We start from the raw sequence: 24,475 nt of genomic DNA, 5'->3' as shown, positions 1-24,475 counted from the left end.
TTTATTTGCTTGCCTTAGGCCTTTCTAATGAGCCACAGGTTGTGTTCAAGCAGCACAGCCACAGAGTGAGGAAACACTGCTTGGTTTCCTCCTCACATTATTTGCTTTAAAATTAAAGCTGGGCAGGCTCTGCAGGACTTGAATCCAAATTAATCTTGACAATCTTCTGGAAAATCTCTATTAAAGCTCAGAGCTTAACAGCTTAACGTGAGCATGGGACTTGCTCCAGCAGCTCCCACCCCAGAGCTGATCCCACAGCCATTCCCAGGTTTCTTGAAAGGCTTTGTAATGCTGGAATGGTTTTAAACCCCTCAAACACAGCAGCAGGTTCTGTTTCCTCTCCTGAGCTGGGCTGTTGATAATCATCAACAGCTGGAAAAAGCTCAGCCAGGCTTTTCCAGCTGTGGGACATCCCCGTGGAGCTCCCAAACCTCTCCAGGGAATCCCTCACCTCACGTACCTGAGTTTCATTCTTTCCCAGGAGTGTTTCCATTCCTGCCTGCAATGAGCCCAGTGGAATTCCAGCCCACAAGGAGAGGCCGGGATGAGCCAAGGAGTGACTTGGGCAGGACTCACTCCCAGATCAAATATCAGCTTGCGTTCATTCCCTGAGCCTGGCTCTGGCTGAGCTGTTCTGGGATGAGCCAAACTCACCCCAGAGCATCACTCCCATGGGATCACCCTCCTGGTTCTCTGCAGATCAGACTGCTCACCCCCTGCTCCCAGGGAACAACCTCAGGCTGGCCCAGGGGAGCTTTAGATGGGATACTGAGGAAAATTCCTCCTGGAAAGGGTGGTCAGGCACTGGCACAGCTGCCCAGGGGGTGGTGGAGTCCCCATTCCTGGCAGGGATTTAAAGCCATGTGGATGTGGCACTTGGGGACATGGTCAGTGGTGGCCTTGGCAGTGCTGGGGGAATGGCTGGACTCAATGAACTTAGGGGGATTTTCCAACCTAAAAGATACTATGAATCACACAGATGTTACATTTTACATTTTTTTTTTCTATTACACATGGTATATAATCTACATCTTAAAATAATATCTACTTGTATAATCTAATATTTTATTAGTAATGGAATTATTAATTGTCATTAATAATAATATGATTGTTGTTGTTATTATTATTTCCTTTTCCCTGAGTCACTTTCTTCCCAATACCAAGTGGGACAAGCCTGGTGTAGTAACAGCTTAGTAATGTCTGAGTAGCACTGGCATGGCAGAGTGGCCTGGGCCTCCCCTTCCCTACAATTCCTAACATTTCCTTCCCTTTGGGATCATTTTGGTGACATGAAACACAATCTGTTCCTTACACTGTGGCACTGGATTTCATGAAATCATGGAATGTTTGGATGGGAAGGGACCCTAAAGCCCACCCAGTGCCACCCCTGCCATGGCAGGGACACCTCCCACTATCCCAGGCTGCTCCCAGCCCTGTCCAGCCTGGCCTTGGGCACTGCCAGGGATCCAGGGGCAGCCACAGCTGCTCTGGGCACCCTGTGCCAGGGCCTGCCCACCCTCCCAGGGAACAATTCCTAATTCCCAATATCCCATCCATCCCTGCCCTCTGGCACTGGGAGCCATTCCCTGTGTCCTGTCCCTCCATCCCTTGTCCCCAGTCCCTCTCCAGCTCTCCTGGAGCCCCTTTGGGCTCTGCAAGGGGCTCTGAGCTCTTCCTGGAGCCTCCTCTTCTCCTGCTGAATACCCCCAGCTCTCCAAATAACCAGAATTATTCATTACTGTCCTCTCCAAACCTTAAATCTCTGAAGAAACCTTTGGGAAAATAAAATTGAATGAGTGAAAGATTTGTTTTTCTGTCTTTATGTTTATGTTACTCATCTAAGCTGCATTTTATAGCAGCCTAAAGATCTTCTTTCCTGAAAACTCCCATTTTATTTCCAGAAGCAGAAGAGCATGCCCTGAATGTATCTGAACCAGTTTAAACCCCAGATTTTTCTTTTCAAAGGGTGTTTTTAGTGTCTTTTCTGACACACTTTGAATGACTCATATGAAAGCTTGTCTCTCACCCCTCAGCTCTGGGACTCTTTGCCAATGAATAACTCACAACAGGAATGAAACTTCCCCCACAGCAAAGCTCCCCCTCCTCTCAGGAGGATGGGCAAACAGCAAATAAAAATCATCATCATCATAATCATTAAAACCAAAAGAGATGAGAAGGAAACAAATCAAATACTGCACTCACAAAAAGACAAAAAAAAAAAAAAAAGGCAAGAGAGGACGGCAGTTTCATGGGATTTTTGGATAAATAAACAAGTGCCATACCTTTTCAAAAATTCCATATACTCAGTATGCTTGATGAGGCCAGTCCTCATCATTATTGTTTGAAAACATTGCCGATCAATAGCCCAAAGTTTCACATTTACGAGAGCTGGAAAAAACAAGACAAGGGGAAAATGTGATTAGCAAAAAATGTCCAAATTCCTGTTGTGAACTGCAGAGGAAAACGATGTCATTGGTGAGGAAGCAGGGGAGTGGGGAACGCTGCAAACCAGGAAATTCAGCTGCTGGACATGAAAGCATGCACTGAAAGGATTGGGAAAATCCTGAAGGTGGATGTGAGGTTTTGGAAAGGTGGCCTGAAAGCAGCTGGGAGAGGAGGAGAAATCTAGGAAGGCCAAAGGTGAGCAAGGATTTGGGGTCAGTTCATCACAACCTGAGTGATTTTGGGACAGTTTTAGTATATTATCCATTATTTTAGTGCAAAATCTATTGAGGTTTCATCCTACTCCCAGATTCCTCGAGGAAATCTCCAGACCCAAGCCCTGTTACACCCTGGTAATTGAACACCTCCCAGCTGGGGAGGTTTTGAGCCATTCTTTTCCAACTTTACTTTTGGGGTCCCTGCTGAATTCCAACACTTCTGAGTCACTCACCAAACATCACATCCTATTCTCCAGGGGCAAAATTCCATGGTAAAAAAAAGGGAAAAGCAGTGCATAGAGAGTAGAAACCCAAAAGGTCCAGTTTTCATCCCAGCTGTGCCTTAGACATTTGCATTAACCACAAATGCTTGAGTATATCCAGTTTATAACAGGGCTTCTCCTTAGAGAAACAGCTTGATTAAAACTATTCCAGAGATCTCTACACTCGTATTAATTTCTTTTTTTCAGACAGTAAATGCAATCAATTCCATCCCCATACCCCCATTTGACTGCGGGAAACAGCACGAAGCAAAGAGACTTTCAGCAAAATATTTACAAATACTCTCACTGATAAAATCCACAAAATGAATGGGCTTTGATTTGCTGGTCCTTCAGTTCCCAAACCTCCTCCTTAATGAGTTTTTATCCCTAACTGCATTTGCAAGATAGAAAACCTTCAAAGTGCAAACTCAAAGATTTCTTCTTGAATTGCACGGCAGAACAGCCCTTATAACCTCTTCTGGTTTTCCACACAGAAGCTTCTCTTGGAGAAGCATTTTTAATTTTATAATCAAAGCCACACCTCCAGGGATGGGCACCCCAAAGCTCCCTGGGCAGCCCTGCCAAGGCCTGAGCAGCCTTTCCATGGAGAAATTCCTGCTGCTGTCCCAGCTGAGCCTCCCCTGGCCCAGCTTGAGGCTGTTTCCCCTTGTCCTGTCCCTGTTGTTCCCTGGCAGCAGAGCCCGACCCCCCCATCAGGAATTGTGGAGAGGTGCCACTCTCATTTTACATCCATAACACACTGTTCTATCCTGTATATTTTAATAAAATCCTGTATATTTAGGATACCCTATATATAGGATATATATGCTGTATATCTTTATATATATATATATTTATATATTACATACATATATACCTATATCTTTAATATGTCATATTCTACACTAAATTCACATACCAGCCCCCCTCAAAGTCCATGGAGCCCAGGAAGTCAGTGAAATGCAGACAATACACTTCTGTATTAATTAAACCACTAATCACACCTTATATTCTCGTTACTCCTGCCTTAATGACAAACAGCTGCTCTACTAAAGGCTAATCAGGGTAGAGATTTAAATGTCAGTAGGACCCTTAGAATCAGCATGAGCAGCATCTCCTGTTGTGCTGGAAGCCCTGTCAGGCTGAAGAAACAGGAGGAATTCTGTGGGATTTGATGCCTTTAAAGTCTTCAAATAGGAGCACCCTGAGATGAAAAATATATCTTTGGGATATGTCCCACAAATTCAACATCCACTGGGAATCAGAACAGACACAGACAGAGATTCCCTGGCCCATCCCTCTCCACAGAGCCTGTGTTGGATGCTGGAAGTAAAATAATATAAAATATCCCATTCCCTGACTGCAGGAGGCACAGCCAGGAAGGAATATAAGAAACAAAACGACGGAAGCAGATGGAACAGGAGTTTCCTTTCTCAATAATCTGAAACATCATCCTGCAATCAGAGCTGTTTTGCTACAATTTAAGTTTATTGCCTCTTTTACACTTTTTTTTTCCCAAAAAAACGCCACAGCTGGGGCTCTGTTTGGTCTTTGGAACAGCATACAACAAAATCTCTGCTCATCCAAAAACCCCCAGGAGTTTGGGCAGGGGTGCCCAAACCTGTGATTTCTTTATGGCTGCAGCTGTAGGAGCTCTCCAGGTGAGGGGATTGGGCACTGCAGAATATTTGAACTGCACGTTGAAACAACAGATTGATGGGAATTGTGATTTCTGACAGATTTCTGCTGTGGTTCAAGGCTGAAGACAAAGCAAATGCTGATGGAGAAACAGGGAAAGGCTGGGGGAAAAGTATCAGGATTTCCTGGGTCAGAACTGTGTGGGGTTGGAGATGTTATCATTAAAGTTTAAATTTGAAATTCTTGCCGTGGTTAAGCCCTAATTTCTGATTGAAGCTGACTGAAATGATCTAAATCAATGATTTCAGTAAATTAATCAAACTCCTCTTGCCATCAACATGCCTGATTAAAGCAAATTTAAAAGCTCAATAAACAATTTCAAATTTTTTTTCCAAAAAGAACTATTTTCAAACTTTTCTTCCTATTTATTTACCTGGGAACCCATGAAAATATATCCAAATTGAAAGGGGTGAAGAGAGGGGTGCAGATCCAGCCCAAAGCCTGGGATATGTCCCAGCTGGTTCACCCATGTCCAGAGCCTTCTCTTCTCCAGGCTGAACAGCCCTAAATCTCTAAATAACAGGGATCATTCATTATTTAACCTCTCCAGGCCTTAATTCTCTTTAGTTTCAATACTTCCATCACACCCCCAGCCTGCCAAAGGACCAAATTTGGGCTGTTTTGCTTCGTTTCTTCTTGTGGATCCAGTGGGTGAAGATCATCAGCTGCTTTTTTCCCTTTCTCACATGCAGAGGCAGTGAAATAAGGGGGGAAATGCAAAGTTTTAAGTTAAATATTTCCAGAAGAGCAACCTAAATGCTGTTTATATTATTTAATATTATATATTTTATGTTAGGTAGGTGGGGAAGTCCCAAATATTAAAAAATCCTTGAAATCAGAGCAGCCAGCAGGGCCATTATTTCCCAAATGAAATGCAATATTCACATGGCCCTGCATTCTTTAAACATCTTCCCAAGTTTTTTATGTGCTCGTTGAAGCCTTCCCAAATTTTTTCAAAGATCACCAAGTGTATCACCCTCAGCCCAAGTGCTGCTGGCAGCATTACCAGACCTAAAAATTATTATTCCTTTGCACCCCAAGCTAGAATTCATCAGCTCACTTTGGCTTTTGGGCTATTTTATCCCAAAAATTGTTTGTTTATCTGCCCTCAGGCAAAGAAACAGCTGCAACTCTGTGTGTCCTCAGGGCTTTTTTTGGCAGAAAAAGCATCAAATTTCTACTTCTATTTAACCATCCTCCCACCTGGGTTGGGTTTTGCAGGGAATATTGTGGAAATTACCATGGGGGGAAAACACAGCCCTTTCCAGCTGTTTCTGGTCCCTCCTGTTTCAGGTATGAAATGATGCTAAAAGCACATTTAACTGAACAGGAGGAGCACATGGAATTGCTTTATCCCACCAAACACTCTGGAATCACGAGGGAGGCTCCAGAATACAGCATGGAGTGATGGCCAGGATGCATCCAAGGGCTGGAGCAGGAATAAATTCCTTTATTCCCAGATGTTTGTGTCCCAAGTTTCTAACAAGAGCACTGGGACACGGATGACTCCATCCTGCTATCCCAATTTCCAGGAGGTGCTTTCCCATTTTTCCCCAGGGAGGTTTTGACAGTGAAGGAGTCATTTTAATTTGGCTGAGGATAAATTAAAGGCAGAGACAGAGAAAACCTCCCAGTGCCAGAGGGTGGGGTTAGATGGGATTTTGGGAAGGAATTGCTCCCTGGGAGGGTGGGCAGGCCCTGGAATGGATTTCCCAGAGCAGCTGGGGCTGCCCCTGGATCCCTGGGAGTGTCCAAGGCCATTCCATGCCTGGAAAGTTTGGGCTGCTGTTCAATCCCTGGTCTCTGAGGTGACAAATGACAAATGCAGGTTTTGTGAGGAGGAAAGGAGGCAGGAAGGATGTGGGAGCTCTGCTTTCACTCCAGTCAGCTCCAGGAAGCCCAAAATTCCAAGGAAGTGTGTAAGGTTTGCTTAGGAACAACACCTGCCTGAAGAAGATCAGAGAAGAGCAAGGAAAATTGTTATTACCAATTTCTGCTCTTGAACAAAACCACCTGGAGTATTAAATATAAATATAAATTAAACAGAGTATTAAAAAGTCACCTGAAATTATTGAATTTAACAGGATTAAACAGATCTGACAACATTGATCAGCCAGGGCTAAGCACAATCAGCTGGAGCAGGTGCTGTGTAGGATCCTAGGATTTCCCTTGGAGTAATTCAATCTCCTGTCCCAACATGTCACAAAAAAACTCCCCATGAATTATTCAGGAATAACCTCACCCTGGGTGATTTGATCAACTGAAGGCCCCTGATGTTTTCCTGGTGTTTGTTTTCCTCTAACATCATTCCCAATCTTTGCTGCCTCCCCCAGATCTCTCCATCCTCTCCTGCAGCCTCCCAGCTCCTCAGCCTTAATGAGAAGTGCTGGCAGGGATTAATTAAGGAAGTGCTCAATTACAGCAGGTATTTTCCTTGGAATTTCAAACCACTTGTACTACAACCCCTGCTAATTACCCACCCTGATTTGCTCTTTTCGAGCTGTTTTACATAACCTTTCCCTGTCACCTCTTATTCCTCCCAAATCTGCTCTTCTCACATTCTTACGACACAGAGGTTTGCCCAGGTTTTTAATTAACCCTGGTAAGAGCACGAGCTCCCAAACTACCACAGAAATCTTCTCCACTCCTGCACACTGAAAGCTGAAATAATTCAGAAAGAACAAGCTGGAGGCCACAAGAAATACTCCCAAATCCTATTGGAGTGTGATGGAGAGGGACGTGTGCGAGGGGAGATTATTGGAAAGCCAAAAAAATTAATGGAAAGCCAAAGGCAGGTCAGAAGTCTCAAATTAAAGAACTCATTTACTTCACTGAATGTGAGATGGGATGAGAGGAAATGTCTCCAGTTACTTGGGGAAGAAAAAGAGGAAAACAAGACAAATCTCTCCTGGAAGGTGGAAATTCAGCCCGGGACAAATCAGCTCGCTGGCATGCCAGGAAAGGGGAATGGGGAAAGTAATAAATTCACATATAAAAGAGATCACAAATCAGTTCTAGCTCGTTGCCTACAGGAGCTCCTATCCCAAGGAAAATTAATATTCCCAATTAAAGAAGGGATCTTAACAGAGCCCTGGGTTGGAAGAGAAGATGTTGATAAATGAAGAAGTTGATGTGGGGGACCATTAAAAAGGGAACAGGAAGAACAACACTCAAAAGGCAATTAAAAAGTGCAGGTTGTTTTCCCTCCATAACCAATCCCAAACATCCCAGTGCAGGATCCCAAACATCCCTACAGGTCCCAGCACCAGGACTTTGCTGCAGGAGCTGAGGGGATCCCCCCCTCCCATGCAGCCACTCCTGCAGCAGCATCCTGGGCACTCAGCTCCAGGGTTTCCAAAGGGAAGATGTCACCTCTGCTGCTTTTAGAGCTGCTTTATAGCTTTTATTTCTTTTCTAGTTCAACTGCATAACTTGAATTTATTTTGCTGCTGCAGCTTCGAGCTGCTCCCTTGGGCTTTGGATGGGACAAAATTAAAATGTGCTCTGAAGTGATGGTCCCTAAAATGCTGAAATAGAAAGGGAAAGGCAAACTGGAGCTGTCTGGGTGTCAAGCAATGTGAAAGATCTCTTTTTAGAGGATGTTAGGAGCAGAATGATTCTGCTGAGCAAAAGGACATGAAGAGAAATGAAGGAGTTTTGGACTAAATAATATAAAATAAAGCAGTGGCATGAATTATTCTGGGATTGTAAGACTGGTGAAGCTGAAGTACACAATCCCCTCCACAGAAATGACAGGAAGAAAATGGAAATAATCACAACACTGAGATACTTGTACATCCCCGGGAAAATTTCTTGTCCCTTGTCCAAGAGGCTCCCATTCCCCAGCTGGGATTTGATTTTACCATGAAAAAGACATTGAGTAAAAGGGATGGAGGCAAAAACCACACACCCTCCAGAGGCTGCAAGGAAAATAATCTCACAGAAAATCCATGGCATGTTTGAAACCCAACTATTCTTGTGCCACCTTTCTCTTTGACCTTCTATTTTCTCTCCAAGCCTGAAATCAAAACTCGACCAAGTTTTTAAGATCTACTCCTATAAAAAGGATTTAGGTGGGATATTGGGAATTAGGAATTGCTCCCTGGCAGGGTGGGCAGGCCCTGGCACAGGGTGCCCAGAGCAGCTGTGGCTGCCCCTGGATCCCTGGCAGTGCCCAAGGCCAGGCTGGACAGGGCTTGGAGCAGCCTGGGACAGTGGAAGGTGTCCCTGCCCATGGCATTGGATGGGATTTGAGCTCCCTACCCAAACCAGTCTGGAATGAACCTCAGCCATGCACAACTTGTCCAAGAACAGCAGCAGGAGTGAGGATTTTGTCTCCTTGCCCCACGCTCAGCTGCACATCTCCTGCAAAATGCTGCCCATCAACCTGCAGCTGAACACCAAACAGAGCTACTCCATCGCTGCCACCTGCAAACAAAGCTGAACTTCCAGCTTTGAGCTGCAATCCCAGCAGCTCAAAGAAACACAAACAGGTAAATGGGGGCTTGGCAGCAACTGGGAGCACGAAGCAGCTCGAAACCCCAACGACACAAAAGCTTCTCTTGGTGTGATTAAAAAGAGGTACTTAGCTAAATGAACTTTGCAGTAATTCCTTGTGTTTCAACACTTTCTTTATTTCCCAAGAGCAGCATTTCCTACACAATGATTAAATAACCCCTGCTCAGATTTTTCTCTCCTGAGCATTCCCTGTTTTCCACACTGGATAGAAACCTGTCCCATCTTATAAAATCCCAGGGCTGTTTATTCCTGACTTGTAAAGGTCTGTTCTAAAGGTTTTGCTGTGCTTAAATAGCACAGCGGAGTTGCAGGGCATGGGCTGCATTAATCCACTGCCCAGAGTTTGTGTGTGCCCTGGGGAAAAGCTGGGGCTTGGGGGAGTTCCTCCATCAAACAAATCCCAAATCCAAGGAGATCCCATCCCTGCAGGAGACCTGGGATAACAGATCTGGGATAACAGGATCATCTCAGATTCCCAGACTGGTTTGGGTTGGAAGGATCTTAAATCCCATCCAGTGCCACCCAGTGCCATGGCAGGGACACCTTCCACTGTCCCAGGCTGCTCCAAGCCCTGTCCAGCCTGGCCTTGGGCACTTCCAGCTGAGAGATCTTTTCCAGCCTGATGGATTCTCCAATTCTAATCTGATTCTGCTCCTGTGTAGCCTCAATAACATGTCAAGTTTGACATCCAGTTGTGTTTTAGCCCATTGGCTTTTTATTCCCATCTGTCTCTTCCTGAAATGAGCTGATCTCTGGGATTTTCCTTGCTCCTGGCCTTGGAGAGCTGTGGGACACCACAAGGAGCAGCAGCAGGTCCTGAAGAGCAGGGAAAGGGAAAAGGGCAATTCTGAAATATCACAGGAGGGAACTGTTCAGAGCCTTTTTGGGGTGTCTACTCCAGAAGTGAACAAGGAGAAACTTTGTAGGGTGGGCAGGAGCAGCTCTGGATGCAGCAGCACTTGGATCACACATGCTGGGAGCTCTGGGAGGTGTCTCTCCACCAAAAGCAAACCAGGGTGGCAAAACCTTTGCTGTGGCAAAGCAGCACATGGAGAGTGGGGGACAAGAAGGGCACTCCCATCAACACCAGTTTACTGCTCCACACCAAACTGGGAGGCAGGTGGAAACCTAAAATCATAGGACTAGGAATCACTAATGCTGGAGAAAACCTCAAGGACCATTGAGTCTAACCGAGAACCCAGATCCACCACAAAAACACTGAACAGAGCCACTGGCAGTCACAGCTGAAATCCAGCTGTTTATGGGCAAAAATAACAAGAAGGAAAAAAAAAAAAAAAAAGATAAATATCGGGAATTTCTCTGCAGACAGAAAGGGGGATATAAAGAAATTAGGGCAACATTTGTTCAAGGGGGTTTCAGCCATGCACTACTCCCAGGGCAGGGTAAACAGCCCCAGGGTGCACAGAAAGAATTGGAAATTCCTCTTTTTGCCTGCTTTGTTTCCTCTGGGAGATGAACTTCCCCCAAATAAAGGTTCTCACCTTTATTTCCACACCACATCCAAAGGCCCCACTGAGGCTGCCAGAGCTCCAGGAGTGTTTGGCCAACGCTCCCAGACACAGGATGGGATATTTGGGGTGTCTGGGCAGGGGAGGAGCTGGGCTGGATGATCCCTGTGGGTCCCTTCCCACTCAGACGTGCAGGTCCCACCTTCCTGCCTAGAAGAGGGGTCCCCATTTCTGATCACACATCAGTTTTGGGAAAAACTCTGCCCCCTTGCCCTGAACCCCCAGAGTTGCTCCTCCAAGCACCCCACCAGCAGTGCAGGTGAGGCTGATTTCCCTGGCTGGCAGAGTGCTTAATGGGATTCACGAGGAGCTGCTTTTCCAAACCATTAAATCCATAATACCAACAGAAATAACACCGTGTATTCCAGCAGGGAAACTTGTGGGGTTTCAGTAAATGCTGCGAGGGACAGCTGGAATAAAAACATTCCCCACGCATTTACAGAAGATGTTCAGGGCCATAACACTCCTCTGGCTCTCGATTAATACATATGTCAAATAAAAATCCCTTCCTGATATGCAAAGCATCATTCCAGAGGGTTCTGACTCGGGTGGAAAACACTGTTATCTGAACACTGACTGTGGTAGTTGGTGTCTCGGCTGGAATGCTCAGCAATCACGTTGAAAATGGAATACTGAGGAGCTTTTTTCCTTCCTCTAATAACATTTATTAATTATTTTGAAATGTCTGCAGTCCCCAGCCAGCATCCAGTTTCCATAATCCACACAACACTTGGGGCTGCATCCCAAAGAGAGCAGTGAACGTGGTTAAAACACACTGAAATCTGCCTTCCCTGGAAAATTTGCTCATGGATTTTGGAGAAAATTATGTGCCAATGCTGCTGTTCAGGAGCTCTTATTTTTTGAGAGCCAGCAGGGAGCTCCGCTATTGGGGAAAAACAGACATGAAAGACTAAGCTAACAAGTGTGGAGATGTAAAATATAGATTAAAGCTGAACTTGGTTGATTGGAGTTGAGATGGAGAAGGTGGGAAGGAGAAGGCAAATGAGATGTGGCCCTCACAGGGAAACCAGGCTTGGATAAAGCTCAGGATAGCTTGATGTAAATGAGATAAACCAAGAGAAACTGAGGTAAGCTGGGACAGGCAGAGGTAGGAGAGACTGGGGCAGATGGGATCCCAGAATCTCAGGATGGTTTGAATTGAAGGGGACCTTAAATCCCACCCGGTGGGCAGGGACACCTCCCACTGTCCCAGGCTGCTCCAAAGCCCAGAGTCCAGCCTGGCCTTGCCCCAAACTTCAGCACACGGCAGTGATGGTTCTGTGTCTGCCCCGCTTCCAGGAGGGGAGGTGGGAGAGGGAGATGATGGACACTGAGGAGAAGCTGCTCCCCTGATCCACAGGGAAGGAATTTCCAGCTCCTTTCCAGCAATGCAGGCAGCTCAACGTGTCCAGGCACAGAGGCAGAGCCACCCCAGGAGCTCTTCAGGAGAGCCCTGGAGGGGCTGGAGCGTGGCCAGGGCAGGGAAGGGAGCTGGGGAAGGGGCTGGAGCCCCAGGAGAGGCTGAGGGAGCTGGGAAGGGGCTCAGCCTGGAGCAAAGGAGGCTCAGGGGGGACCTTGTGGCTCTGCACAGCTCCTGCCAGGAGGGGACAGCCAGGGGGGGTCGGGCTCTGCTGCCAGGGAACAGGGACAGGACAAGGGGAAACGGCCTCAAGCTGGGCCAGGGGAGGCTCAGCTGGGACAGCAGCAGGAATTTCTCCATGGAAAGGCTGCTCAGGCCTTGGCAGGGCTGCCCAGGGAGCTTTGGGGTGCCCATCCCTGGAGGTGTCCCAGGAAGGGCTGGAGGTGGCACTCAGTGCTCTGGGCACTGGGCACAGCTGGGGCTCCATGGGCTGGCAGGGATTTGCCAACCTCAGTGACCCTGGGATTAATTTCTTCCCTAACACCAGGAGCTTGGAATTCTTATTAAACAGAGAGGGGACATCACACCTCCTCCAGGTGCTTCAAGCAGATCCAGCAGCCTGCAGCCCTTGTGGAAACAGGAATTTCCTCCTCCCCTGTGTGGTACCTGCACTGGCACTAAATTCTGCCTCTTGTTTCACAAGTAACCTCTCCCAAGGGCCACGTTTCAAGCACTTATTTCTCTTGATTCAGGGGACTGTGAGGCATTTAAGCCTCAGGATTCTGATCCTGTGAGAACACAGGATGTGCTGGACAGGCTCCAAAGCTGCACATAAACTAATTTATAGATATAAAAATGTGTAAAGAGAACAAGGGAGCATGTTCCAGCAGCTTTACTTATGTGCCTGCAGCTCCCTGGAATGCCACATGTTCATTGGCCTGTGGATCATATCCAATAATAATAATAATAATAATAATAATAATAATAATAATAATAATAATAAGTATTTAATAATAAAAACAATAATAATAATTTTATATTATATAATCTATAAAATATAGAAAATTTTATACTGTTATATATTATACTAAGATTATTATATATAATAAATTATAAATAATAACATAATTACATAATTATCATATTATAAATAATTATTACAATATTTATAATTATTATATTACAGAATATATAATTAATGTAATCATTATAATTATACTTGTTTATTATTGTATAATATATTTGTGTTAATTAATATACTTAATATTAATTAAGTAATATAATTGTATAATATATTACTATATATATTCTTATAATAATCCATTATATATAATAAATTATATAATAATAATCAATAATATATAATATGTTATTATATATTATCTATATTATTATAATGATTATTTTAATTATATTACTATTATTACTATTATATATGTTATAATATATTATTATATCTTGTTATATATAATTATTATTAAAATTATAATATTTATTATCATTATTATCCAAAATAATCCACAATTGACTGCATGAGGCCTCTATTGAGAGTTAATTTGATCTCTGCAAATCTGACATGAAGGATGAAATCAGACTGAGCCGAGACACAGCCAGAGCAGCAGCACAATCCCAAAACCAGCTGGTTTTCCATAGTTATTCCTTCCCGTGCTCCTGTTAGGATCATGTGGGTGCCTATTTGTGATTTTGGCTAGGGACAATTTAATCCTTAATGTTCATTTTATCGCTTTAAAACTTTGGGGTTTGAGTTCATCAGAGAGAAGCTGGAAGGTTTATTAAAGATGGATCCTCTGTAGAAATTCTGGTGGGAATTCCAGTGGAACACGCTGTTTTTAATTGAGTTTTAATAGCAGACTTGAAGGCAGCTCCAGTTCATTTACTGAGGTCTGGGAGTTTTGAGAAGTTGCTTTTAATTTGGAGCTTGAATTGTATTTTCTCCTCACTTTCTCCTCCATAAAAAAGTAAGATTTTGTCTTACAGATTTGTACGAGAAAGAACAAGTTGAGCTCAGCAGAGTGGAAAAAATATATTCAGAACTAAATATTGCAGAGGAATGAGGAGTTTGAAAAGTCCATTGCCTTAAAAAGACAGGAAAAATAGCCAATACTGAACTGGTATTTAAAGGAAGCTGCATTTAAATCAATCACACAAAGATGGGGAGTGGAACCAGAACCAAGGGCAGGGTCAAGTGCTGGAAAATCCATAAATTAAGATATATGTATAAGTGGCTTATTTTAAGCTGAAAATTCTCAGCAAAATTCACTGAAGAGGATCTGTGCCACAGGACAAGACACGTGGGAAATGGCCAAGTCAGAATTACTGAGTGACCTCAGCTGGATCCTTTTTTACCCCAAACTAAAAAGCAGCCTTGATCCCAAATAACAGTGCCCCAAAGAACTGCTTCAGATCTTCTTTCTGCTGGAAATACTCCCATTTAGTCCCCATGAAAATGAAAACTCCCAACTTCCACCCCATGGTCAGCTGTAAATATAAAACAAATTAAGAGAGAAATGAGGAAACTTGAAATTAAAAAGAGAAGAGAAAAAGGAAAGTAAAAGTCAGTGGTGGCATTAAAAGCATCTTGTTGCATCCTAGAGAATTTTGGAGGAAGTAATAACCAGATATCCCCGAAATGACATGAAATGGAGCAATAAAAAAAACTAAAGAGTTTAAGAAGGAGAAAGGCAATCTTTTAAATTGCTGATTGTACCTGGATGAGGGAAAAACAAATGAGGGACAAACCCATGGTGAGGGACCCAACAGAGATTCCTGAGGAGCATCAGGCAGAAGGTTGAGAGTAAAATCTTTTCCAAGAGGAAAGAGATTCTGGGATACCAGGATTTAAAACAAGGCTGCAAAGGAGAGGAAGTGAGGGAAGAAAGGCTGGAGCAGGAACCCCTCTGAACAGACCCTTCTGCTTCCAGCCAGGAGAAAAGGGAACCAAAGAAGGAGCAGGAAGCACTTCCAGAGAATACCTGGGATAAGGGATGGCTTTGAGACACCTGAACTCAGGGTTTCTCACGGGATTTTTTTCAGCACATGTGCTGAAAATCAAAAAAATCAAACCTAAAGATAAAACCTAAAGATAAAAACCTAAAGATAAAAGCCCAAGAGGAGCTGCTGGACACTGTAGAACCCACAAATCAAAGGGGATTTTGGTGCTGTAGAATGCACAAATCAAAGGGGATTTGGTGCTATAGAACCCACAAATCAAAGGAGATTTGGTGCTATAGAACCCACAAATCAAAGGAGATTTTGGTGCTGTAGAACCCACAAATCAAAGAGGATTTGGAGCTATAGAACCCACAAATCAAAGGAGATTTGGTGCTGTAGAACCCACAAATCCAACGGGATTTGGTGCTGAGGGATGGCAAATGATGCATGAGGGGAGAGATGAGACAAGGGTGTCGTGGCTGGGCAGGAGTCACCACACAAGGACCCCTCAGTCACCAGCTCCTTGTTCAGCACGGCCAGAAAAGACAAAGGGACTGGGAAAAGAAAGGTGAACCAAGGAGAAAATCCTGCTGTGGTCCCTCCCTCCAATGCCACTTTGCCAGGAGGCTGAAGGAGAGCACAGAGGAGCACGGAAAAGGGCAGGGGACGAGGATTAGGGACATTAGGATTAGGGAGGGATCTGGTCCAGGTCTTTTAGAGGATCCAAGGGAGATACAGCCTCCTTCTGATGGGCTTGGAAACGGCAAAAGCAAATCCTTAAAAGAATCAGCTGGGATTTGCTTTTACTGCCTATTCCCTGACAAAGAGAAACATTTGGAAACATTTCTGTTTCCAAACAGAGCCTTATGAAATCACCAACCTCATTCCCACCTTCAATATTTAATCTCGTGTTTATTCCCTATTCCTGGAATCAGGTGACACAATTAGGGGACATGGATCAAAGCTGGGACACCTACATCAGGATCCAGATTTTCCTTGGATCCTCTCCAAGTTTGAAATGCAAGAGAAAGGTAAGAACATGAAATAGTTGGGACATTTGGGTTTTGGATATTTCTGAGCAGCTCAAAAACACGACTTGCTGGAGATGTCCTATGGCATGGCTACAAAATTATCCAGAATTATTATCCAAAATTTCTGTCTTCTGCCCATAAAATATCACCACAATCTTCATTACCAGCATCATGGAATGGTTTGGGTTGGAAGGACCTTAAAACCCATCCAGTGCCACTCCTGCCATGGACAAGGACACCTTCCACTGTCCCAGGCTGCTCCAAGCCCTGTCCAACCTGGCCTTGGACACTGCCAGGGATCCAGGGGCAGCCACAGCTATATTCCAAGGTACATTTTAAATATTAAAAAAAAAAAAATTATAAAGCAATTATGAGGGCTGGGAGTGATGAAGATGCTCCACATGGGACAACACCTAAAAGGAAAAACTCCATCACCTAAAAGAAAAGCTCTATTTGTACAAATCCACCCATAGTTGTCAGCAGCTGAACTGGTTCTTCCTGAGCTCTTTTGAATTCAGCCAAATGTGCAAATCTCATTTAAAATACTCAGGATATGGACTTGAGGCCACATCACTACTTTTTGGGTTGTTTGGGGTTTTTTTGCTAGTGCAGTATTCAATGACCTAATCTGGGAATCAATCAAAAATCACTCCAGGATCTTATATTTCTTACTGGTGCCAGGAGTCTGGGTTTGGATTGACCCCAAACTCTGTCAGGTGTAACCTCAAACCCCAAATCCCTACAATAGTTAACCCAAAGTATCCCCTGAGAGGTTCTCCCACAGGAATCCCTCAGTGGTTGGGTGATCCCTGAGCCCCACAAGGCATTTCCAGACCAAACCCTTCTGGGATTCTGTGATTATTATGCAAATATCACACCCTGGCATATCTGGAAAGCCTCTGTAATTCACATGGCAGCCCTTCCTTGTCTCTCCTCAAAAAGCTGCATCCTTCTCTATCAATTTCCCAGGAATGTAAATTATCCCAGCGAGCTCTGTGGTGTAATTAAGCCATAATGTTGATTACATACTCAGCCTCCCAACAGATTGTTTATTCCTCACTATTAGCATACAAATATCCCAGGTACTCATTCTCTGTCTCAAAACTTGGCCAGGTTGTTCTGATTTCAAGGCAGAACACAGGCCCAGCTCACTGAATCCCAGGATCCCAGACAGGTTTGGACTGGAAGGGATTTTAAACCCATTTTATCCCACCCCTTGCCATGGGCAGGAACACCTTCCACTGTCCCAGGCTGCTCCAAGCCCTGGCTTTGGACACTGTCAGGGATCCAGGGGCAGCCACAGCTTCTCTGGAAATCCATTCCAGTGCCTGCCCACCCTCCCAGGGAACACTTCCATCCCAATATCCCATCTAGCCCTGCCCTCTGGCACTGGGAGCCATTCCCTGTGTCCTGCCCCTCCATCCTTGTCCCCAGTCCCTCTCCAGCTCTCCTGTTGGCGCCATGGCAAGGGGAGGAACTGGATGAGTTTTAAGATCCCTTCCAGCCCAAACCATTCTGTGATGCAGAAAGCAGGAGCAGGGAGCTCATTCTGCCCCTGCACTCAGCCCTGGTGAGGGCACACCTCGAGTGCTGTGTCCAGCTCTGGCCCCTCAGTTTGGGAAGGACGTTGAGACGCTGGAGCGCGTCCAGAGGAGGCACCGAGGGTGGAGAGGGGCTGGGAACACAAACCCTGTGAGGAACGGCTGAGGGAGCTGGGGGTGCTCACCTGGAGAAAAGGAGACTCAGGGGTGACCTTGTCACTCTCTACAACTCCCTGAAAGGAGGCTCTGCTCAGCTGGGCTTGGTCTCTCTCTCCAGGCAGCACTGGGAGAACCAGAGGACACGGTGTTAAGCTGCACCAAGGGAATATAGGTTGGATATCAGGAGAAAGTTTTTTACAGAAAGGGTGATGAAGTTCTGGAATGGCTGTCCAGGGAGGTGGTGGAGTCACCAATCCTGGATGTGTTAAAAACAGACTGGATGTGGCACTGGGTGCCAGGGTTTAGTTGAGGTGTTGGGGCTGGGTTGGACTCAATGATCTTGGAGGTTCTTCCAACACAGTGACTCTGTAAATTCTAAGAATTCTGTGAATGATACCATGGCAAGTAAATCCCCAGGATAACTTTGGGAAAAGCAGTCATTCCACGGGTACAACCCTGTGTTCCAACACCTCTTGATGCCTTCTGGAGTCAGCAGAGGTGGAGGATGCTCAGCCTCAACCCTGATGATCCCAATCCTTCCTGGATTAAGATGATCTCCAGGCTATCCAACACCATTTTTCCTGCTGGAAATGCTCCTACAAGTGAAAATAACCACGATTCCCATCTAAAACAGAAGGATTTTAATCTATTGCCATGTCAGTGGTTAGTAACTTAAATATCTTTTGTTGAGCACATCCAGGGGATTGATTTTCTGATTAAAAATGCTGCTGCCCAGCTTTTTACTAAAGGAAAAAGTTACAGGTGTCAAGAGTCAACCCTAAATTCCATGAGACCCCACAGCTTGATTTTTAATTCTATGGGATTTCAGGCAGAGGAACCCAAAAGCATAGGAGATTTAAGCTGGCCTGATAATTAGGCAATTAACTTAATGGATTGGAATTAGGGACAACTTCAATTCAGCAAAATTCTCTTTCCTTCTGGGTGGAAGGCTCTGTCCTTTTTGTTTTCATCTGGTTTTATCAACAATAGGGGATTTAATTATTAGATTTCCTGAGGTCTACTACAAGATATGCTCTAGTTTTCATCACTGGACACTTCCAACTCCCAACATCCCCCCCAGCTAAGAAATACTGACTTCAAGTACCTTTAAATTTGATCTGTGAAGTATTAAAGGAAATTCATGTCATATTTGGGATCGATAAATCCAATTATTTTCCTGCTGAGTGTATTTTACCTGAGAAGTGAGATCGGGGTAACAACAGAGGCCGTGACCATGTGGCACATCTGGGAAAAACAGAACACCAGCACAAATTTTGCCTCCAATTCCAGTCCCTGCCTGCACAGGGATTCCACCAGAACCAGGTTGCTCAGAGCGCCATCTGACCTGGCTTTGAAGCAGAAATTTTTATTTTATTTATATATATGTATGTAGTTGTACATTTATATATGTACATGAGGAAAATATGGGTATATTTCCAAGAAATCCTGATATTTTGAGCAGCTCCCCATGGCAGCTCAGCTCAGGGCTCATCTCCTCCTGCAGGAATTGTGTTTTTTCCTGGTAAGGCAGACCCACCAATTCCAATAATCACCTTAATTCTGCATTTCCCTGATTTTATTAACCTAAATGGGACCCTTAATCCAATTGCAGCACAGACTCCTTTAAATCAGAGCAAGGGCTCTGCCTCTGTCCTGAAATATCCATGACAAATCCAGGCTGGATTCCTCAGGCAGCCCTCCCTCACCTCAGGGCTGAAGGCTCAAACCTCAACCCAGCCAAACAACAGACAGCATTTCTTATAAAACAATAACAAAGTTATTAAAAATCACCAACATAGGACTCCTCGTTTTAAAGGTGAAATTTGTGCTCAACAGCCAATTAAATCAGGAAATAGAAAGTAATTAATTGTTTATGCTTTCCTCTGTTCTCCAGGTGAAGGCGTGACCAAAATGATGAATGAATTTTCACACCTAGTTAAATATACTCTATTTTTAGTCTTTCCTCTACCTCAGTGTCTATATTTCAATTCTGTTTCAATGCCTACAGATGATGCCAAAATCTTTCTCTCATTCTTTCCTGATGATCTGATTTTAATGCCAAGTCTCTCACTGGTCCCAGCTTCCAAGAGAGGTCACACTGGGCTGGGTTATAGGTTAGGATTAGGGTTTAAGGGTTTGGGGTTAGTTTAAAGGTTAAGATTTGACAGAGAAGAACCAAAGTAGATGCTATTCAATTATTAATGTAAATCCAGTCATAGTGACTCCAAAATTCCCTCACACAAAATTCTCAAGACACAATTTTCTGCCTCCAAACAATAAAAGGTTTTGTCCATTCACCTTCCTAGGACTTGTGCAGATCATAAAGAGATTTTTGAGTACTTTCTGGGTATCAATTCCCAGGCCTTCTATAATCACAAAAAGATCTGTTTTTTTCCCCACACCTCATCCAAGGAACGCCCATCCCACATCTCCTAATTTTCCCCTGGTGGCCCACATCAAAAGGAGTCCAGGCTGATCCGTCCTCACCCTGTTTGTGCTGCCATCAAACAGCTCCATTTTCTTCTCCCTTTGCCTTTAGGACACCCCACCAAATTGTCATTTCCTAATCCCAGCCTGTTTTCCAGGTCAGCACTTCCATCTCTCCAGGCTCTGCAGGAATTATCCCAGATTAGCACCTCACCCATGGAATGTTCTCCCTGTGCCTTTGGAACCCACACCTCCCAGAAGTGGTTCCAAAAACCTGTGCAAAAGGTGGGCACTGAGCCACACTGAGGCTCTCAAACACATCAAATCCATAAAGGATAGAAGGGAATCCCATCCACCCCACAGGCTGCAAAAAACATGGAATATTTAGGGCACAGAAATTGTTGGAGCAGATTTTTCCTGCCTTAAGGCAAACCCAAGGGCTTGGTCTCAGTCACAGCTCAATTCTGCCACTCTTTTCACTCCATGCCCATATTCCCAAACCTGGACAGGGCTTGGAGCCACCTGGAAATAGGGAAGGTGACCCTACCCATAGCAGGAGGGAGATGGGATGGGATGAGATTGGGATGGGATGAGATTAGGATGGGATGAGACAGGATTTAAGGTCCCTCCAACCCAAACCACTCTGATTCCAAGGTGACTTATTAAAACCCTGCACTGAAAAGAACAAATTTCTGAAGGTTCAGGATTAGTGGGAAACTTTCTTGCAAAACCTCCCAAATCCATTAAAGTCCTGGAAATTATTAAATGTAAATATGATTAGCACTGATTCCAAAGAGTTGGTTTGTTGTCCCAGTTCTTGATTTCCAGTTTTCAGTCCATGAAGCACCTCACTGTGTAAACACAACCGAATTTACATGGAATTTCCATGGTCCTCCCAGTTGCTCCCCCCTCCTCTGGCATTGGTTTGTTACTGGGATTTACACTCACTGCAGGCAATCTTTTTTTTTTTTACCTGAAAGGTTTAAAGGCAAGGATTTCATGTCATAAATTCTAAATAATTCAACTCCTGCAGGAGATAAAAGGAACTACAGAATCATGCACATTCCTACATTGCTCCTTTACATCCTAAACCCATCAAAAACTGGGATATGAAACGCCAGGATCACATTTGATGCTCGAGCTCTCAGGGCATCTTTGCCTTGGAAAATGCTGGATTTTGCCTTGGATTTGAGGATGGAAAGGACCTGAAAGCTCAGCTCATTCCACCCCCTGCCATGGGCAGGGATATTTCCTGTCCCAGGTTGCTCCAAGCCCTGTCCAACCTGGCGTGGAATATTTCCAGGGATCCAGGGGCAGCCACAGCTTCTCTGGGAAATCCATCCCAGGGCCTCACCATTCCCACAGGCAAGAACAGCAAAGACATTTAGGTCCTCTCTGGGTCATTAATTTCCACTCAATTAAGCAGTATTTGTGGTTCTGGCTCAAATTAACTGAAAATAAAATGTTCCACTATTGAATCCCAGAGACAAAAGAAGAAGGGGATGGGAAGAAAATCACACAGGAGAATATAGGAATTATTTTCTATCCATACAATATGGGATGTGGTACACTTTTGGCAGTAGAGAGGGTTCAGTAAGATTTATTTTATATCACGAAAGGAAAAAAAAAATTTTTTGAAATTTACTCTGAAAATGTTTTGTCACAGTTACAAACTACAATTCTGCTTTCATTTTTACCTTGCATTAGTTCTGTTTCGGAACTCCTCTTACACACAGAAGCAGATTTCCACATAAAATATTTGCTGTGAAAAGCAAAACAGCTTGAGGCCAAATGGAACACTATGACCCTTTCTGAATGATTTACTCTTTTTTTTGTAATCAAATCTAAATGCAATTAAAATCAACATGTTCCTGTACAGAACTTTTGGCATGATAGAGAATTAAACAACCCCGAGCACCTTCTAACAAGCACTAAATGTCACTCTAAGAGTTGATAGAGAAGCAGCAAAATAGATGCTATTCAATTATTAAATATAATTTGGGTTATTTTTCAAGAGTGATGACTCCAGAGTCACCACGGAGCTGCAAGGAACTGTAACTGGAGTTTTGACATCTGAAACGGTTTTTAAATAATTCATGGGACCTAGCAAGACTTCACTTCTGAGTTTTTTCTATTGTTTAGATAAAAATGAATCATTTGTGGGGAGTGGGGGGGAAATGAACATTTGCTGACAAGATGCCAGAAGAGAGGGGGGGATGTTGACAAGCATCTGCTCCCAGCAACTTGGGAAGGGCCTGGGAGAAATTCCCAGCAAGAAATAATCCACAATTCCCAGATGGAGCAGGGATCTGCCCCTCCTGGAGTGGTGGGATGGGAGATGCTCTCCAAGGGAGCTGCCCTGCTCCTCACCTGTCTTTAACCTGGAACAGTTCCACTAAAATGTCTCAAAGGCTTTGCACTCTTTGATCTCAGATTATTACACCCCTTTTTGTGGGGAGAAAAACCCTTTCTTAATTCAAGGTCCTGTGTTTTCTTTGATTACAGGGTGCAATCCTTTTCCTTGGAACACCTTTAGGATCACCGAGTCCAACTGCTCCGCCAGCACTGCCAAGCCCAGCCCTAATTCCTGTCCCCAAGGGCCACCACATTCCTCCAGGGATGGGCACCCCAAAGCTCCCTGGGCAGCCCTGCCAAGGCCTGAGCAGCCTTTCCATGGAGAAATTCCTGCTGCTGTCCCAGCTGAGCCTCCCCTGGCCCAGCTTGAGGCCGTTTCCCCTTGTCCTGTCCCTGTTCCCTGGCAGCAGAGCCCGACCCCCCCTGGCTGTCCCCTCCTGGCAGGAGCTGTGCAGAGCCACAAGGTCCCCCCTGAGCCTCCTTTGCTCCAGGCTGAGCCCCTTCCCAGCTCCCTCAGCCTCTCCTCAATCTCAGCACGTCGCTGCCTTGGTGAATTTGTGTGGAATTTCTTCACACCGCACTGAAAATTGTCCATTTCATTCCGTCCAGAAGGAAGAATTTAGCAGAACACCCTGAAGAGGAGAAGGGATTTCACTCAGATTGGCCTTTTCAGGAAGCCACAAGTTGCCTGCATCAAACACCATCTGCAGGACAAGGCGCTTACCCACCACACCACCCCTGTGAGGGCTTTTGCTACACGTCTCCAGCAGACAAAGGTCATCATGGAAAACCATTCCTGGTGGGAATGACCTTAGCATGAAGTTATCAGAATTATCTCAACCACAGAGCGAACAAAGTGCACTCTGGGCAGAACTCCTGCTCCCCAGCATAAATCCCACACAAATCTTGCTTCACCCCTGTTCTCCAGCTCCTCCAGGAACACCGATGTGCTGCCACACGGGAAATTCCCAGTTGGAATTGATCAGGGCTGGAGTGCAGCCTGGTGATCATAAAAGCAGGTAGAGCTTGGTCAGTGATTCCCAGGAGGCTTCTAAACCTGTTGCAAGTCATCCCCTAAATCCCACAGTCTATCCTAAAACATCTCTGTTTCATCAACAACCCACAATGGATCCAAGAGCAATTCAGCATCAGCAGGAAGGGGAGAGAAAATGAGGATTATCATTCTGGAATGTCTTCTTTACACCTCCATTATGGACTGACTGATTAATGCAAACAGAGCAAGGACAGTGAATTTGTTGGTTGGGAGTTGGGTGAAAAGAGTAATTCTTAAACTCCCTAATTTAAACAAACTACTGAAAAAAAAAAAAAAAAGTCACAAATTAACATTTCCTCCTCTGGAAATTTTGTTGGAACAAGCTGTGAAGCAGTCATGTTGAATTCAACAAAATCTGCATATGGAGATAAAATATTTCACTATCAAGGAAACATAGCAGAATTTACACAGGGCAAAGTGTTTGCTTGTAAAGAGCAAATACTAAAGAAAAAAATGCCTAAAATAATTTCTACTATACAGTAAATCTCCAAAACAGATTATGCAGCCCAGCTAAACGTAACTTTAAGAATAGAGTTCTTCTATTTTAGGGTGTAATTTATAGCAGAAATTGCTGTAAAAAACCCACATCTGAGAGGGAGAAAAGATGGATGCAAGCAGGCACTTGGACACTTTGCTTTTTGCTCCAGTGTTGCATTTTGGGAAAGGTGGGGCTGGGGCTTTGGCAACTGCTGGTTTGGTTTTGGGCATTTCAGATGTGTTGGTCCTCTCTCATTGCTCTGTTACCCTCAGTGCTTTAATAAAACAAAGCAATATTCCAAATTACCAGGAAATCAAATGGGAAAAGGGAAGAAGAGGGAGAAGGTTGAGGGAATTAAGCATTGGTAATAAGTGCTAATCACAGACACTGAGCTAATGAGCAAAGTGTTCTTAAACTGCAGCGTGAATTAAACAGGTTCATTTCCAAACT

The 24,475-nt window shown here is 44.5% G+C and overlaps 1 protein-coding gene across 2 annotated transcripts in view; it reads right to left on the bottom strand.

The window, feature by feature from the left end:
* Window positions 1-24,475, bottom strand: part of PRKG1 (protein kinase cGMP-dependent 1) — a 380,420-nt gene that overhangs the window by 138,402 nt on the left and 217,543 nt on the right. For both annotated transcript variants that reach the window (XM_021537071.2, XM_021537070.2), the window contains exon 4: window positions 2,283-2,388. In XM_021537071.2, the coding sequence (XP_021392746.1) occupies window positions 2,283-2,388 (106 nt within the window). The remainder of the gene's footprint in view (window positions 1-2,282; window positions 2,389-24,475) is intronic.

Source organism: Lonchura striata, chromosome 7, assembly GCF_046129695.1.
Source record: "Lonchura striata isolate bLonStr1 chromosome 7, bLonStr1.mat, whole genome shotgun sequence".
In the NCBI taxonomy this organism is placed as follows: Eukaryota; Metazoa; Chordata; class Aves; order Passeriformes; family Estrildidae; genus Lonchura; species Lonchura striata.
This window is presented reverse-complemented; position numbering and strand designations above follow the sequence as displayed.